The sequence below is a fragment of the Salvia splendens genome, chromosome 7, assembly GCF_004379255.2.
Source record: "Salvia splendens isolate huo1 chromosome 7, SspV2, whole genome shotgun sequence".
Taxonomy (NCBI): domain Eukaryota; kingdom Viridiplantae; phylum Streptophyta; class Magnoliopsida; order Lamiales; family Lamiaceae; genus Salvia; species Salvia splendens.
In genome coordinates, this window is record NC_056038.1 from 27,377,044 (window position 1) to 27,395,816 (window position 18,773).

The window sequence follows — 18,773 nt, forward strand, 5'->3', positions numbered from 1 at the left end:
CACAAAAATATCAACCGCAAATGATACTTTAATCCCTTCCCCATTTTCACAACGTCAACAGTACTCACAAACAATGCATATTTGATTAGGATTGTAAACACTAAAATATGAGTTAAATTTTGTTGAAACAAAGGAATCCAACCGCTCTTTAGAAAGGCTAGGCCAAGAAAATCCTATATTTTGACATATTTGCAAATCATTGCCGCCAAAGATGTTGATGTTCATCAAACCAACAAATAGTTTAACAATGCAAAGCTATCATCTACTTCTGTCTTTTCTTCCTCACAACAATGCTAAGCGGAGAAAGCACTTCTCAAGCTAAACCATATATAAACACTTGTATCTAAGATACTCTAACTACATTGCATTACCTCATCACAATGGCGAACACCGTGACTTTGTACACCTTGCTTCTCGCGTGCATCGTGCTCACCTGCCACTGTGATGATGAGCGCAAGGTACGTTAATTTCCTATTTGTTAGTTGCTCCTCATTCACCTTATGCAGCTACCTTGATCTCCTTTTCATGATTAGCTGCACGTCGTGTACATGGGGGACCCGCCCCAAGATAGCGCATCCACACATCACGGCATGCACGCAAGAATCGCAGTGTACAAAGTATGTTGGGCGGGTGGCTACTGTGAGGATGCAGACATCCTTGAACCCTTCGATGATGCAATTGCAGATGGAGATGTGCTATCAGTTTCCTTGGGGTATACTGGGATTTCTGATTACTTTGAAGACTCCATTGCAATCGGATCTTTCCATGCCATGAGAAACGGGATCCTGACCTCATGTTCAGCTGGAAACTAAGGTCCTGATCCTGTTTCACTCGCCAACTACGCGCCTTGGATCCTCACTGTTGCTGCAAGCACTATTGACAGGAAATTTGTTGCTAACTTAGTACTTGGAGATGGACAAATCTTGACAGTATACCAACTTAACTGATCACTACTTGACTTTCTTCCTTATCATGCTATACTCCTACTAATGATTTTGTGTGTGAAATGAAGGGAATCGCGGTTAATAGCTTTGACCTGAACGGGACATCATATCCTTTGATGTGGGGAGGAGATACTGTGGACTACACCTTCGGTTTCAGTGAAGCTTATGCTAGAATTTGTGATGAAGAAGGGATCAACCTTGCCATGATACCGGGGAAGATAGTGATGTGTGAAGGTTACAGGCAGGATGGCTCGACCATTCTGCTGTCAAAGGGCATTGGATGTGTTGTAGTGGGTTAGGATGAGATAAACCCGGACTACGCCTTCACGTATCCATTACCAGCAACGTTGATAACCCCAGACGACGCCAAGAAGGTGATGGCCTACATAAGATCCACCAAGTAAGAAAAAACTCGACTTCTTGTATTAAGATTTGATGCGTCTTCAGATACCCCGTGGCAACCATCCTGGTTGGGGAGACGTGGAAGGACGCTGTTGCTCCAAAGGTGGTTTCGTTTTCCTCTAGAGGACCTAGCCCTATCACCCCAGATATTCTCAAGGTTGAAATTAAGCTTGTTCATTCATCTATACTTGTGTATTTATTAGCCTGATGTTACCGGACCAGGTGTGAACATCCTTGCTGGGTGGTCTCCTCTGGCATCACCTTCATCCTACCACGGAGACACCAGAAGCGTCTTATTTAAAATGGTCTCCGGGACATCCATGGCGTGCCCCCACGCGAGGGGACTGCGGCCTATGTTAAAGCAGCACACCCTGATTGGTTCCCTGCTGCCATCAAGTCTGCTATTATGACAACAGGTTGGTTAGTTAGTTACATTTCTAAACAGTTATTGGATTTATGGTTTGTTAATGATGTCAAACAGCTTTCATAATGGACCCAAGACTAGACAGTAGCCTTGAGTTCGCCTACGGCTCCGGCCACATCAACCCTACGCCACACTTGATCCGGGGCTAGTCTTCAACGCATCCGAGACAGACTACATCAACTTACTCTGCAAGCAGGGCTACAACACAACCACATTGAGACCAGTGACAGGAGACAACAGCAGCTGCACCATGACCACACCGGGAAGAGCCTGGGATCTCAACTACCCGTCCTTCTCGCTCTACGTGGAAGACGGGCAGCAGATCATGGCTACCTTCACTAGAACCGCAACCAACGTGGGATCACGAAACTCGACCTACACTGCCAGCATGCACATGCCGGCGATGATCAGTGTCAAAGTGGAGCCATCAGTCCTCACATTTTCGTCCAGTGGTTGACGGTCAGTGTGAGCGGACCTGCCATCACGCAGCAGCCAATCATGTCAGGCGCCATTACGTGGAGCGATGGGATACATTCCGTTAGGATGCCTCTGGTGGTGTAGGTCTACAACTACTACCCTGGGGCACCTTACGTTACACATTCACAGAATTCTATCACCGTGCCGGTAAAGAGAGACAAGTTGAACGCCTCCTCTTCCAAGCATCATGTCAATGGAATGCTCTGATTAGCCTCTTCTGCTTGGATAATAAAATACACATTTGAAAATAAGATGTAGGAGATTGTTCACAAGGATGAGAAAAAAATTGATAGGTGATCGTGTGATTTGGAAATCACACCTAAAAGTTTAATGGTTGTCATCTGAAGCCATCAAGCCAATCACAACTATTATAGGCACATCTAAATTCAATAAAGCACTATCAATCCTTTCCAAAGCATTCGAATATATACAAAACCAAATTCACTATTGGATATTTCATGAATATAACTCACTTTATTACCCAAAAAATGAATATTCACGAGCCTAAACACAAAATTCAGCTCAGTTGGTTTTGGCCTAATTCAGGCACATGACAATGAAGATAGATATCTCTTGAAAAACTCCAAATAGTTCTTGCACAGAGAGATCCATAATATTTTTGGAGCACTCAAAATCATGATAGCAATCACACAATCCGATTTAAGAAACAAAATGTATAGGCACATCGAAATTCAATAATACTCCCCCCGTTAGTCCGTCCTATTTAAGATAACACACTTTCCTTTTTAGTTTGTCCCAAATAAAATGACATATTACATTTTTGGAAAATTCTCCATCCAATTAATACATTCAACCACTTTTTATATTTACAATTAATATTCAACTCTGTTTCTCTCGCTATTTAATACTCACACCCACATTTTCTTTCTCCATTTAAACACATTAATTAACTACTCCTAAAATCTCGTACTAAAACATATACTAGAGTATCATTTTAGCCGGAACGGAGGGACTAGACAACAGTTTAATGTCATCAGAAAAGTCATCTCAAATTACTAAGTGCAGCAGATAAAGTTACCGAAACCCACTTTGCAGATTTCAAGTCTGATTGATTAGCTTGATCATAGTATATTATACTACTAATACACAAATAGTCTTTTATTTTTCTAAAAAAATCTCCATAAATCAAAAGTACTCCTATCAAACATTATCAATTTACAATTTTTATTAATATACTAAGTGTATATCATGATCACTCCGTTGTGTCACATCCATTTTTAAGTCTTCAGGCCATCCGCAATGGGGCGGACGATGACACGCCCGATGGCGCGCATCGTCCGCGCCCGCCATCGTCCGCCCCATTGCGGCCTACGCGGACGATGGCCGCGGACGATAGGCCATCGGCCGCGCCATCGTCCGCCCCACTGTGGGCTACGCGGACGATAGGCCATCGGCCGCGCCATCGTCCGCCCCACTGTGGGCTACGCGGACGATGGTCGCGGACGAAGGCACGCGTTTTTAATTTTCTATTTAAATCTCGTTTCTCATTCATTTGTACATACGAACATATCGACTATCTCTTTACATATTCTCTCTCAACATCCAACCAAAATGAATCTCGGTGACGACACCAATAGTTCTAGTTCGTCTGAGTCCGGTAGTTCGACGTCAGAAGCATTAGATGCAGCCGTTGAAGAGGCCATGGCGGCATGCTATGCGGCAATGCAGCGCGAGGAGGAGGCGGCAGCAGCGGCGGCTGAGCAAGTCCATAGGCCTATTCGACATAGGACGTATGTCCGACGCGACCACCCGGAAGCTCACAGACGTCTGGTTGAAGACTATTTTGCCGATCAACCACGATGGGGCCCGAATGTTTTCCGCCGCCGGTTTAGAATGTCCCGGTACCTTTTTCTCAGTATTGTTCGGACATTGTCTTCACGTGATGAATACTTCACGTTTCGGGAGGACGGCATCGGCAAACCCGGCCTTACACCATTGCAAAAGTGCACGACTGCTATTCGTCAGTTGGCATACGGCACCACGGCGGACCTTTTTGACGAGTACCTCCACTGCGGGGATTCTACAGGCCGCGAGTGTGTGAAGCGCTTTTGTCGGGGGATAGTACAGGCCTATGGCGACACATATTTGCGCAAGCCGACTGCCACTGATTGCCAGGGTCTGATGCAGATGGACGAGAAGGCACACGGGTTTCCTGGGATGCTCGAGAGCATCGACTGTATGCACTGGCAGTGGAAGAATTGTCCGACGGCGTGGAGAGGCCAATTCACAAGTGGATACAAGGGCAGCCACCCGACGATGATCCTCGAAGCCGTCGCTGACCATCGACTCTGGATCTGACATGCGTACTTCGGCGTACCCGGGTCGAACAACGACATTAACGTCCTCAACTCGTCCACCCTCTTCACTGACCAATGTAACGGCAACGGCCCGGCCATCGAGTTCACTGCCAACAGACGCCAATACCATATGGGGTACTACTTGGCCGATGACATCTACCCACGGTGGCCAGTTTTCCTAAAGACGATCAGCTGCCCAATTGGTGAGAAGAGGGTTTTATTTGCGCAAAAGCAGGAGTCGGCGCGGAAGGATGAGCGGACATTTGGTGTGCTCCAATCACGGTGGGCAATTGTGAAAGGGCCGGCTCGTTCCTGGTACAAGGAAGTCATCGCCGATGTCATATATGCGTGCATAATCATGCACAACATGATAGTCGAGAATGAAGGCGGAAGCATCACCGATTGGAATGAAGATGACCGTGCATCTAGCTCGTCCGGCACGTCGACCGAGACACCCGATAGAGGGTTACCGTTAGGCTTCAATGAGGTTCTATCTAGACAGGCCTCAATGCGCAACCAACAGGATCATGCGCAGCTCATGAGCGACATGATTGAAGAAGTGTGGGCTCATAACCGCCGTCGCTGAGTTTGCGTTTTTTTTAATTCGCATTGTAATGTATTAATTTTTATTAAATGAAATGAAGTTTTTGAAATTCGTATTTTAATTTATTAATTTTTTAAAATTCGTATGGATTTTATAATTATTAAAAAATGATGATGTGGCGCGCCTTAGGGCGCCCCACTGCTGATGCCATCATATGTCAAAGATTTCTATTACTTGCCTTCTCGTCTCAAGTTCGCATCATTTCTTTTGGATACGAATGATGCAAATTAAAATGCTAGTATTATAAAAGTTACATATTCAAAAATAAAATGGTTGAGAAATGGACAAATGTGCATTTTAAATAAGAGGAAAAGTATCAACTGCCAAACAAAAATTGAAAGGCGGAGATCCAATTACCGGAATCATTATATGCAAAGCCATTTATCAGGTACTCTCACTCCTCTCTCATCACCTTTCCAACGCAACGCTATTTGTCAGGTATCATCATCGACACCGCTTCTTCTTCCATTCTCTTCCTTCTTCTCTCTCAATTGCTCAATCTCAAATGTTTCAGATATATGCCTTAATTATGTTCCAACATTTTCTTCTTCTTCTGATCTCTGTCTCTACTTAAAAACCTTGAAACTTCAATTCCGCAAATTTCCCCTTTGCACATGTTGTAGATTTAGAAGATCTTGATCAATTCATACTTTATTATGTTTTTATGTATTGTTGTTTTAATTTTTTCATGTTCGCCTGTAATAATTGAAACCCATATATACACATCTACTTAAAGAAAGCGAAGATGAGGAATACCTCGCTGAAGAAAAATTGCCAGTGATTTTACCTTATTATGATAAATATGATATGTTGCTGACAAAGGTGGTTATATATTGTAGATGAATTCACAAGTTGCAATAAATTTCGTGCAATTTAAGCGATTTATGAAAATATCCTAATAAACCTGAACTGGCTTTTAAACTACTGTTCTCAAACTGTGTTTCAATAATCTAGTGTATGGATATAGATAATGGAGCCTATTTAGTAAGGTTCTGAATGCACAGTTAAAATTATGACTGTTCTGTTTCATTGTTGTGTCTGGAAAAATAAATGCTTCATCTCTAATATCATATTTTGTGAAGCATGATTCGATTTATCACACCATACAGCTACATTTGATCACTCATCTTGTTGTGCTTTTCTTCTTCTACGTCATAAAATACTGCATATGGTTAGGATGATCGTTGTCTAAATTGCTAAGCCGATCCCTTGTGATGTTTAACCATAATATCAATGGATTATCGTTTCATTGCAGAGTGAATCTAGCCTTAGAAAAACAATGGACCGGCTAACTGAGAATGCGAACCTCATGATTGTCTCTGATCTTGATCATACAATGGTGAGTTATAGAAGTTAATCTTGTCATTTCTGTTCAGAGGGGCCGTACTAATGAGTAGTGAGTGACAATATGCTGCAGGTAGATCATCATGATCCTGAGAATCTCTCCCTGCTTAGATGCAATGCCTTGTGGGAAGCAAATTACCGTAGTAACTCTTTGCTAGTTTTCTCCACTGGGAGGTCACCCACCCTATACAAGGAATAGAGGAAAGAGAAGCCCATGCTAACCCCTGATATCACAATAATGTCTGTGGGAACTGAAATAACTTATGGTAACTCTATGGAACCAGATAACGGTTGGGTGAATATTTAAATCAGAAATGGGATAGGAATATAGTTTTTGAAGAGACAAGCAAGATTCCAGAGCTTACTCTTCAGGTATGGCTATTGGAATATCTTACACCTTGGTTATTCCATATTTGAATGACACTCTTTTATTCTATGAACATGATGCAGTCTGAGACAGAGCAACGGCCACACAAAGCGAGCTTTTATGTTCAGAAAGACAAGGCTGATGATATTACAAGATCTCTTTCGACTTGCTTAAAAGAACGTGGGGTATGACGAGTCTTTACCCTTCCGAATAATCGTGTAACTTGCATGGTGTCATGTCTCTATCGTCTTGGTTTTTTAGTCTTATTACCTGAAACTTCTCCAGTTTGTGCTTGCTTTCAAATATACATCTATTGCAATATAGTCATTTCTGCTAGCTACATGTCACTATGTCAGTCCCTACCTCGGGCTTTTCTTTTCCTGGTCTCACTAGTCATAGCTTTTTCATGTTGATTTTCAGTTGGGATGTCAAAATAATATATAGTGGAGGTATGGACTTGGACATTTTGCCTCAAGGTGCTGGCAAAGGGCAAGCACTTGCTTATTTGCATGATAAGTTCAAGGCTGAGGGCAAATTACCGAAAAATACACTTGTTTTGTGTGACTCTGGAAATGATGCTGATTCTGTTTACTGTCCCAGATGTACATGGTGTCATGGTTAGTATTTCACCTAAAGTTGTGGAGCAATCTTGTGTCATTCTGTAAAGGGATACTTCCTAACCATCTTTTTTTTGAGTCTCAAGGTCAGTAATGCCCAGGAGGAATTCTGCAGATGGCATGCTATATATGCAAAAAAACAATCCTAAAATAATTCATGCAAAGGAGAGATGTGCAGCGGGTATTATACAAGCCATCGGGCACTTTAATCTTGGTCCAGAGTATATCTCCTAGAGATGTTACTGACTATCTGATACTAAGTTGGAGCAACTTTGACCCTGCGTATGAAGTTGTGAGTTTTACTTGTTTTATGAGCGGTGGAGGACTTGCTGAGTTGAAAACTCGGAGCTTTATTTGGCAAACCTGAAGGCAGTTTGTGTATTTTGGCTTTGTTATTCAATTCAGTATTTCTAGTCCAAATGCACACTCACGTATATGGTATCCTTTTGACTTGCTGTTTTTCTGTGAAGTGTGAAAAGAAGACCAATTTTGTTAACCTTTTATCATGTGCAGTAGTTAAACTGTTGATTCCTTACATATACATACATTGGAGCTCTGTGTCTTTACATTTCTTCCAACATTATTACTTTAAAAAGAACTTATATTCTGTGTTGTTCTTCATTAGACCAATTCTGCTATGATGATTTTATTCTTAACATTTCAAATTTGCAACTGGACTTTACTGTGCAAGATATTTCCTGCTTTTTAATGCTTCGCTTCATCTTTAATTTTTTTCTTGCAGAGTAAGTCTGGGATTTTGTTCACCCTTCTGGATTGAAAAGCAGCTTCATGACTGTGTGGACTCACTAAGAACCTCTTATGGGGACAAAAAAGGCCAGCCCTTTCGGGTTTGGGTAGATCAGGTCTTACCTGTGCAGGTTGGGTCAGACTCATGGCTGGTGAAGTTTAAGAAATGGGAGCAATCAGGTGAGCAATTTGGTCCTATTGTGGTTCGCACCAGATCCTTTCTTTAAAAGTGCTAGCCTTTCTTCATAGTTCAGTTTGTGATGCTGCTTTTTCTTCATAGTTCAGTTATCTATGCTAAATATCCTCGTTTCCCACACTCCATGTATTTTGACCATCACTTGAGTCTTCATCTGGAGCTTCTTGATGCCAGCACCATCTTATTATAGAGCGTGTGAAGAAGTGAAGGGTGGTGGTGTCAACCTCAACTTCCATTTAAATTTAGACCGTCTCACATTTTCTGTTTGTTGGTTTTCTTATAATAATAGTTCTGGTTGATTGTACATAGCAGAAGGTTCTTATATATGCCGAAATTATAGTAAAGGCCAGTTAGAAATCCTTTATTGTTTGCTCTAATAACTTAATAGTATTTATTCCCTTACTTCACGAAAACAGATATCAGACAGATGCTTTCGTAAATCATAACGCTGGCGATATTCATAGGCATTAGGAACATACCTTTGAGATTGTATATGTCTGAGATAACCATAGGTGTTGGCATTTAGGTCTACAAATTCTTGAAAAATGCTCATTGTTTTTCATCTTCCCTTCATCTGTTGCAGGCGGAGAGCGCTATGCTGTTTGACCACTGCTTTATTAAGTTCAAAAGTAAGTCTGCTAATTCTCATGTTGAGCTTTATCTCTTTTGATATGCCTCATCTTTCATTATTTTGTTATATTTGGCATCAGGGGGTGACCGTGGCCGATGGGTTAACCTGGGTGCTTGTCCATCAAACATGGTTGAAAGAAGCAGGCCCAAGCAGTGACGCAGAGTGGTTGTTCTAGTCTCTCTCTCTCTCTACAAATAAGTGCAAAAGATACACAATTATTCAGAGGTGTTAATTCCTGCTATTACTGATGTTGATGTATTCAGTAATCCATTAACCATGTGGAGGATGGATTTACAGAAAATACGCTACTTTTCTATATACACAGTCTAAATAATTACTCGGGAATTGCCTACCCTTGTTTTTTTGTCTTTTATTACTTATGGTTCACTTGGAACATCCACCAATATGAAGATGGATAGACAATCATCTATTATCTCTACGTTTTCTATGTTTCTGTGTTGGAAGTATTTACAACTAAATCCAAACACAAAATATTTATTGCAACTAAACGTTGTAGGAAAAGACGATGCAAAAAAATGAAACAAGACGATGTTAATTTGGTTTCTTAAAAAACACTTAAGCTCCGTTTGGGACATGAAATTGGAATTGAATTTGAATTGGAATGGAATTGGAATTGGAATTGGAATTGGAATTGGAATTGGAATTTTATGGAATTGAACTTGGAAGAAATTGAATTCTAATTCAATTCCAAATACTATGTTTAATAAAGAGAAGTAATTGATATGAAATTGAAATTGAATTTGATAATTTGTGCACACACACTTCACGCAAAATACACACTCACACACACTTCCACACAAAATACATATACTATACAACATAATACACACACTTCACACACTACACACATTTCACAACACTACGCACATACTACAAACATTTCACACGCTTCAGCACACTACACAAATCTCACACATTTCACACACTACACACCTTCACACATTTCACACACTACACACACTTCACACATTTCACACCTACACAAATTGCACACACTACCCGCACTATACATATTTCACACACTATCACAGCATTTCACACATTTCACACACTATACAAATTTCACACACTTCACACACTACATCAAATTTCACACATTTCCAGCACAACACACATTTCACATACTACACATGCTACATAAATTTCAGCACTACCTTCACACTTTACACACATTTCCAAGCATCCGATTTTTAGTATTTGTGTTCCGATCTGAATAAAAAAAACTGAAATTTTCCAAAAGTTTAAATTGAACCAAATTTGAAATTTTGGTTGTGAATAGGGGTATGTATTTTAGGTATAGTGTGCGTAGTGTGTGTATTTTGTGTAAAATTTGTGTCGTGTGTGTAATGTGTGTAGTATGTGTATTTTGTGTAGTGTCTGTAGCGTGTGTATTTAGTGTAGTGTGTGTATAGTGTGTAGTGTGTGAAATTTGTGTAGTGTGTGAAGTGTGTGAAATTTGTGTAGTGTGTGAAGTGTGTGTGTGTGTGTGAAGTGTGTGAAATTTGTTTAGTGTGTGTAGTGTGTGAAGTGCATGTAGTGTGTGAAAAGTGTGTGTGTAGTGCGTGAAATTTGTTTAGTGTGTGTAGTGTGTGAAATGTGTGTAGTGTGTGTAATGTGTGAAATGTGTGCAGTGTGTGAAATTTGTGTAGTGTGTGAAGTGTGTGAAATGTCTGTGTGTGTAGTGTGTGTGAAATGTGTGTATTGTGTAAAGTGCGTGTAGTGGGTAGTGAAGCTATCTAATTTGAAATTCCAATTTCCTTCTTTTGATATGGAATTCAAATCATAGAATTGAAAAATTTGGAATTATAATTCAATTCCAATTCTATATATTTTTGTGATACCAAACAATGGAATTGGAATTGGAGCCTCCAATTCCATATTTCCAAACACACCCTTATGCAAGATTATGATATGACTGATGCCAAGTGGACACCATGTCAGGTTGGTGCAAAAAAACAGAGAGAATAAGGCACGATATGGAGTAACAATCAAAGAAATTTTTTTTAAAAGAAAAAATAGAAGACAACCGCTGCAGTGTTTACTACTATTAGATGATCATAGCTCTTAGGTAAGGAATTCAAAATCAAGATTGCCTGATATTCATCACTGATCCAGTCATCAATATTTTCTAAGTCATCCACGACCTTAGAAAATTCCTCTAACTGCTAACAAATCCCCTTATTCTCTAGAAACTGAATGAATATAACCTCTGCTTCATGCCGAATCGATTAGTCAATGATCGACTCGTGTAAAGACTTTCCAGTTTGGCTAAAACGCCCGCTGCAGTGGTGTCTTTAGCAACCTCTCGAAGAACTTTGTCTCCAAGACATAGGATAACTACACTGTGAGCCTTTGCTTGAATCTCTGTCATCTTCAAGATCATCTATCATCAACTTCAGCCTTCGATTTTTCATTATCCTTTTCGAGCGCAGCTGCTAACCCCTTGTTGGATTAGCATCGCTCGAATTTTCATCCGTCATAGCTTGCTGATCAATTCCTCTTTTCCAATCTGATCTTGAATCGCACTTCTTGTGCTACCTATAGACGGCGCCACTTGTTGGTATAAACAAGGAATCGATACACACAAACAATGAAGAATTGACGACTATAAGTTGAAACTTGGTTAAGAAAAGTAATGAACTCTTATTGAAAATGAACGCATAAACTCTCATGCTTGAGATGAATTACAAACTAAGCTTATATGACCGTGAAGTAGTAACCGCTCGACAACAAACTACACTACACACTTGAGCTCCAACGGCTCTATTTGCAGGTAACAGAAATAACAAACTTGTGAGCCAACGGCTACTTCCTGGCCTAGCTGCATCGAGCACTCCTTCGAGCTGAGCTGCTCATTCAACTCTCGCATAAAGAGAAAGATTATCATTAATATTTGTTCAACAATAATAAAAGATTAATAATAGCCTTACACTATCATAATAATAAAAAGTGAATAAAGCCAAGAACCTGAGGCACATCCAATTCTTACACTAGGCATGAATAAATGCATTTCTGTATCTTACAAATCAATATATATGTACACAAGCCTGAATTTGACTAAGTATGAGACATGTTGGTTAGGAATAAGAAGAACAACAACAAAAATTCATTGCTAGCAAACAATGTATGATCAAATTGTGAGATTTTCTTGAATCCCTGCGAATGTTCCGATTATTTTGCCACCCGTGTCAGGGAATGTCTCACAGCCGGGGAGAGGAACGACCTTCCCTGTTGCATCTACTTGTACAGGATACTTGAGCAGATGACCTCTCAATGGGGTCATTTCCTCAGATTCAAACTCTTGCCAGTTGAGATGCCCCATCCATCTAATGCGTCTCACACATTCCAAACTCTCTGGATTCTCAAAGCACGGCTCCAAAGTACCCGTGTGCTCTGCCCAGAGTGACATTCTATATCCATATATCTGCACCAAAAGTTACCAACTTTGTATCACTGCCACATGCTATATTAGCCTGATTTTTCTAGTCATGCTGATAGTTTAGAGAAGTTAGCCCAAGTGTTAAGTAAGATTGAATTATTTCTAGCCTACATGAAGAAGGGAGCTTTACCTGTGCTTTCGGGTGAGTTTGTTGGCTAGCCCATTTATGATTCGGCTGATATGCACCGATTGCGATTTCAGTATCTCTGGTTCCTTCCAACGATCGTTGATTGATGTTGGCAGAACCCAATATTACATATTCGTCATCCACTATCATTCCCTTTGAGTGGACATAGATCATGAAACGACGGTTTCTCCGAGCTAGGGCCTGGGCAGTGATACATACATCCAGAAAATCAGAAGCTAGGGCCTGGAGCACAGTAGCTTGAGTCATTACAATGTGAAGGATGGATAATGTACCTGTGGAGTATTGCCAGAAGAGTTTTTGATATTTGATGACTCCCTCCGACCGTAATCGGGTTCACGATTACCAAGGCAAAAGAAATTCAAATAGTCCTGAGGCTCTTGCTCTTTATCGAGCCCCACTTCTACTAAAGCATTATAGATTGTTTCATACATCATTTGCATTGTATTATACTGCAAGGATGTAGAGTGTATGAGACAGAATGCAAACCGACCAAGTAAAACTTTAGAATTATTGATAATATTAGCATTACATAAACATTTAAAGCATCATAAACCTTTTATATTGGATACAAGAACCCACCTGCCAAAAGAGAATTCTTTGGGTGGCCGTGCTGGAGGGAACTCCTTCGGGCCACATTGGAATGACAATGTACACAGCGAACCTCTCCTTTGCTCGGATCTTCTTAGCAATCTTCAGAGCAATTTCCATAGGAATTAGATTGTTTGCGCCTAAATACAAAAAAGGAGAAACTGATTCATTTTGTACTTGCTGATAGACGAAAGATGTAGAGATGAATACACAACCCTTTTAACCGCCACAATGAGTTCCTCACCCAAGTTCTTGTAAGTAGCCCAATTGTATGACGACCCAAGGAAGTACTGGTTCTCAATGTAAATGAAGTGTTGAGCAGCACGGATTGCCTTTACGTAGGCTGCATGTATACTCATGTCTATAAATACATTCTTCCCGCATACTAGGTTCTGTTTAATGGAATCAACTATTAATTCTTTCATTACAACCATAGTTGGAAAGAAGATAGAAGTAATAAATAAGACTAAGATATTGTTTACATTTTCTGTGGCCTTTCTTGGATCCTTGGGGAATCCTCTAACAGAGTTGGAGTCAATTGAACGGAAAACCTATATTCGCGGTAAATTTAGCTCCATCATGGGATACAAAAAGACCTCATAATGTAATTTTGTCCTACCTGGACGTTCCAAGCCTCTGGATCGCCTTCTGTAACTTTGGCGGACTCTTCTAATCCTAAGATATCGGGAATTCGTTTAAGCTTGAGTAAGGAATCATCATGTGAAAGCTTTAGTTGGCCATGGCGCTTTGAGGCCTTTAACCATCGTTCTTCAAAGTTTCTCAAGATGTCACATGCTGCTTGACCATCAAACCTGCAATGTAAATCATGCCATGCCTCTCTAGGACACCCCACAGTAGGCCCCTGTTTAATTATATGAAACATTCATAATGTAATGAAGAATACAGAGGAACAACATCAGCTATATTTCAATTAGAAAAGTTAATTTCTTTCACCTTCCTTAATCTATTGTCACTTGGTCCCTTTTGAGATCAAGTACCAGTTACTTATTTTATCAGAAAAATATACGTTCGGTGTTTCAACCTTCCATACATATGCACTACGGAACTAATATGCATTCGCAAACTAGGAGGGAATGCATAGAAAAAGATAATATGCTGTAAATAAATGATTAGAGAAAGCAATTACCACAAAATTAGGATTGTGGTAGTCATCTTTGTGAATACTTAGCAATGTGCTAAATATTGGGTGCTGTGGAGTATCATATCTTCCCTTGCATAAGTCAAGTCCCCCAACAAATGCTATTATCTTTCTTCTATTATCACCAGCGACAGCATCTACGATCACACTTTTCTGGTGATGAGTATAGATTGTTTCTGTTTCCTAATGATAATAACAAAACATTCAGTCACACTTGATTCGGAATCTGAGGAATAAAGCATAGCTTGAACACAAGTGTAGAAAATGTTCATTTTATGAACTTATTAAGATCTCAAAACACACAACCTCATGCTAACATCAACGGGAAAAAATGGTGTATAATAAAATTTCATTTTCAAGCATATGCGACCAGTAGTTCGGACTTCGGAAGAACCAGATTTATAGCTTTCTCAGCTGAAATTATTTCTTTTGACTCAGAAAACGTCTAGCTTCGGACTATAAGTGTACCAAAGGTCTAAGGAAACTCCTTTTATATGACTCACAACTTTTTATAGATGAAAGTTTAGGAATCAAGTCACTATCAGTAGAGTAGGATTCAGAAACCAACCTGCTTTTTGGCCCAGCTACCTCTCCCAGCACTTCTTGGACATAATAGTACTTTCACGCTTGAATGCTTAAAATAGCGGCGCGTTTCATCATCCCCGGTATTCATAACCCCTTCCTGTGGTAATAAGCAGTAAATTGTCAAAATATTTCACCATTATCCCTAGCTTATTAATAAGATATGTTCAGTCGGAAAAAGTAATGAATATAGCAAAACTGGGCTAAAAAACATGTGATTGCTGATAAGTTTTACGAAATTAATTGATTTTAGTACAAGTAGTGTACCAGAGGATCGCTACACTAGCATCTCTGGAAAGTACTTCAGTAAAATTTATACTATATCTCAGTACTAACATCACGAATGTAGTATGTCTAAGTGGAGGCATTATATTTGTTCTTGCCAATTTTCTCTGTATCATTTTCATCATTAAAGTCATGCACATTACCAAATACATAAATTTATAGAGCATTGAACTTCTGAATCATGGAACACCTCGATTTATTTTAAGTTATCAAAACATGGAAAAAAAAAGTGCTATGAATAGCATGACAAGAAAACAGTAAGCCATTTCACCCCTGATACCCACTAATATGATCGTGAAATACAAACATAAGTACACAACAGAGATGGTTCCTTACAGTTTTATACCCGAATATGGTCGTAGAAGTAGGATCATCCCATACAAGGAGCAGTATTCTCACCCCTTCTTGAGACTTGGATTTCAGAAGCTCGCCCAAGCTACTGTTTGTTACAAGAGGATCGTCTCTAACTAGTTGAACCATGTGATAAACAGACCATCCTGTGATATAAACTAGCCAGCGAGCTTTAGATATTGCATCATATATATCACGCCAACAACTACCATTTTTATACGTCGTTCCATCACTCAACACCACATCTGAAAGTGCGCCATTATGCACATGAGCATCTTGGTACAGTGTGACAGTTCCACCTATCCTAAGAGGAAAATAGGTACCGGCCACACCTTCATTCTTAAGGTCTGATCCCACTCCATCTTGATAAATTGACATATTCTCCATTGGTATATACTTAATCCATAAGCTCAAAGTAGCCCCCTTGTTACACGGCTTCCCGTTTGCACCGATGATTGGATAAGTTCCACTCATTCTAGTCCCTGAGGTTAACTGCTCCATAGGGATCCCAACAGCCCCTATGATCTCAGATCCCAGGAAATCGTTGTCTTTAACAATAAACTGCACCTCTGTACCATAATGTGCTACTGGGACATTAAAATGTTGGTCCCAAACGGGATTTTCATCATCTCTAATCACGAAAGTCCTACAAATTACAGCACCAGATATTGCAATTGTGACATAAGGGTCACTTGTTTGTATTTTCCCAGACAAAGTCCCTATCATATCACCTATGCTGTTGTTCACTAAATCCATATTAGGAAGATTCTTGGCTCCCTCCACACAAATCTCCAAATTCCCATGCAACAAAAGCATCCTCAACGACGTCGTTGATGTCTTGAATGGGACAATCTGCACTCCCTGGCAATGGTGTGAGCCATCACCCATTGAACCAGAATAGGTCAAGTGAGCCATGTTGGCCATTGTTCTCTACTTCAATAGTCCAACGCCTAAAAAGACTATGACTTCATATCCCAAAATACACTAAACGAAGAGGGCCTTTTTCTAACAGCCATAAAACTCAAATCATGATTCAATCATTTGGGTTCAATAACTTCACACAAACTATCTGCTGATCACTCCCTACTTAATTCTCAAATCCCCAACATAAATATAATCATATATTTATATTCAAGGTGAAAATGACACTTTCTGCTACAGGCAGTTAAGAAACCCATAATAATCCTTCAAATGAATAAAAATAAGAAATTGCAACTCTCCAATTAAACATAATTGGCAACAAATCAAATCCAAATAAATGCAACTCAAGAAAATGTAATGGTGGAAGGTATGGTGCTGAATCTTTTCATTTAAAGTCAAGGAAAACTATGCATTCCATGGTAAAGAACAAAAATTCAGAATACGTGTATAGGAATTGACATTTCTAAAAAAATGCCTAAACTCAATCGTGGACAAATGGAAATGAAAATTAGATTCTTGATCGAGAAAAAGGGTATTAGAGTATGCAGAAAAGGTTGTTCAAATTTACGTATTTTGACATGGGAGAAGAGGATGATTGATACATTTTGCCCACGAGAAGAAGTTCTGAAAGCTTCTGAGGTGATGATGGGAGGACCGTTGTAAGCGGAATTTATTCAATCGCATTGGGATATATTGATAGTATAAAATCATTTGGTCAATTTGTAACTTGAAAATCATGAAATCATTCGCACGTTTTGGATGAAAAATATCAAAAAGAGTATTATTTGATAAATAATTGTAACTAAATTTAAATTTCAATGTTTTCTTAATCGAAGTGCTTGTATTGCTAACTTTTTAATTTGCTGACTATGTTAACTCATCAATAAAATATCAACACATAATGTCAACACAATATATTGAAATGTCAACAAATGTTTGTGTTGACTTTTAATGTCATCGTGTTGATATTTTTAATACACTGCGTTGATAAGTTAGCAGAGTTAGCAACTTACAAAAATTAGCAACTGATCACACCCTTTTTAACCAAATATAAAAAGGTATATTGGCACCTAATATCATGTAACTTTCAAAAAGTTGGGTTTCCCCACGAACTTTGAAATTGACAAATAATATCACGAACTTTACCCCGAATTTGTTATTTTCCACCAATGAAAAAATTTCGGCTATATTAATAGATTGAAGAACAAATTTGGAGGGTGTGCTTCAAGAAAAACTATTCTCAAAGATTGAAAATCTTGAAACTCACAAGTTGTTGTCGAGAAATTACGAAAAAAATGATTATTTGCCTGAATTTTTTCATTGGTGAGAAATAACAAACTTAGGGTAAAGTTCGTGATATTATTTGCCAATTTCAAAGTTCGTGGGAAAAACCCAATTTTTTGAAAGTTTCATGATATTAGGTGCCAATATCCCATTTAAAAATTATATGATGACAAAAATTAACAAAACTTCATATTTTTTGTGCAATTCATTTTTTAAGAATTAAGTAATTCAATTACAAGTAGTTATTATATAATGAAATTCTCTTGTATGTCATTTCCAACAAAAAAAAAAGTCATATATAGAGAAATGTTATATGCTACTCCCTCCGTTCCACAGTAGTAGAATCATTTCATTTTTTTCACTCGTTTTAGAAAAATAATAATAAATACTTAGAGTAGAGACAGAGTAAAGTAAAATAAAAGAAGAATAATGTAGATAAAAGTCTTATCTATATTATTCTCCTTTATAATTCATTCTTTTTCCACTTTAACTACTGTATTTATTACTATGGCAAACTCTTTGCAACCTTACAACTTCTTTAACAAGATGAAGACAATCCTTAGCAACTTTCATCAAAGGGTTCACCAACTAGCTCACAAAGCTAGTAAACATACATTTACCCAAGCATCACATGATCACTCATGTAACAACCAAAGTTAAAATTTAGACATACTATTTCTTTCAAATGAGAGAAAACACTCAGGGATTCAAAATGTTGTTCAAAGTCTGATGAAAAACATTTACAAGCTTACTTTTATACCATGGGCAAGATAAAAGATGAAACTAAAGTTTGATAAGCAAACTTTATGCCATAGAATTCAAATATTAAAAGAGCGAACTACAAAAATGGTCCATGAACTATGGGTTTATCTCGCCCATAGTCTCTGGGCTTTAAAAATATCGTCAGACATTTCTAGACTAAGG

General features: G+C 39.0%; 1 protein-coding gene and 2 pseudogenes across 3 annotated transcripts; 2 read left to right on the forward strand and 1 right to left on the reverse strand.

The window, feature by feature from the left end:
- The first annotated feature begins 380 nt into the window (after positions 1-380).
- On the forward strand, positions 381-2,454 carry LOC121810655 (annotated as a pseudogene).
- Positions 2,455-5,492: 3,038 nt separating this feature from the next.
- LOC121810656 lies at positions 5,493-8,471 on the forward strand (annotated as a pseudogene).
- A 3,589-nt stretch (positions 8,472-12,060) lies between these two features.
- LOC121810942 (phospholipase D beta 1-like) lies at positions 12,061-17,233 on the reverse strand. 3 transcript variants are annotated; one of them, XM_042211687.1, is made up of 11 exons: positions 17,168-17,223; positions 15,630-16,505; positions 14,995-15,108; positions 14,415-14,609; positions 13,887-14,129; positions 13,750-13,818; positions 13,512-13,659; positions 13,259-13,407; positions 12,952-13,128; positions 12,662-12,859; positions 12,061-12,516 (listed from the first exon to the last, which is right to left on the reverse strand). In XM_042211687.1, exons 2-11 carry the CDS (start codon positions 16,458-16,460, stop codon positions 12,223-12,225), a joined length of 2,418 nt encoding a protein of 805 aa, XP_042067621.1. In that variant the 5' UTR covers positions 16,461-16,505; positions 17,168-17,223; the 3' UTR covers positions 12,061-12,222. The 3 variants fall into 3 exon arrangements, with proteins under 3 accessions (XP_042067621.1, XP_042067620.1, XP_042067619.1); XM_042211686.1 differs by having other exon boundaries at positions 15,693-17,233; XM_042211685.1 differs by having other exon boundaries at positions 15,630-17,233.
- Between the last annotated feature and the right edge of the window lie 1,540 nt (positions 17,234-18,773).

Coding starts and splice junctions, on each gene's coding strand:
- LOC121810942 (XM_042211685.1), bottom strand. CDS start 16,568: ATGGCCAACATGGCTCACTTGACCTATTCTGGTTCAATGGGTGATGGC. Junction 13,819..13,886: donor CAGAGGCTTGGAACGTCCAG/GTAGGACAAAAT, acceptor CCGCGAATATAG/GTTTTCCGTTCAATTGACTC. Junction 13,660..13,749: donor CAAGAAAGGCCACAGAAAAT/GTAAACAATATC, acceptor TCCATTAAACAG/AACCTAGTATGCGGGAAGAA.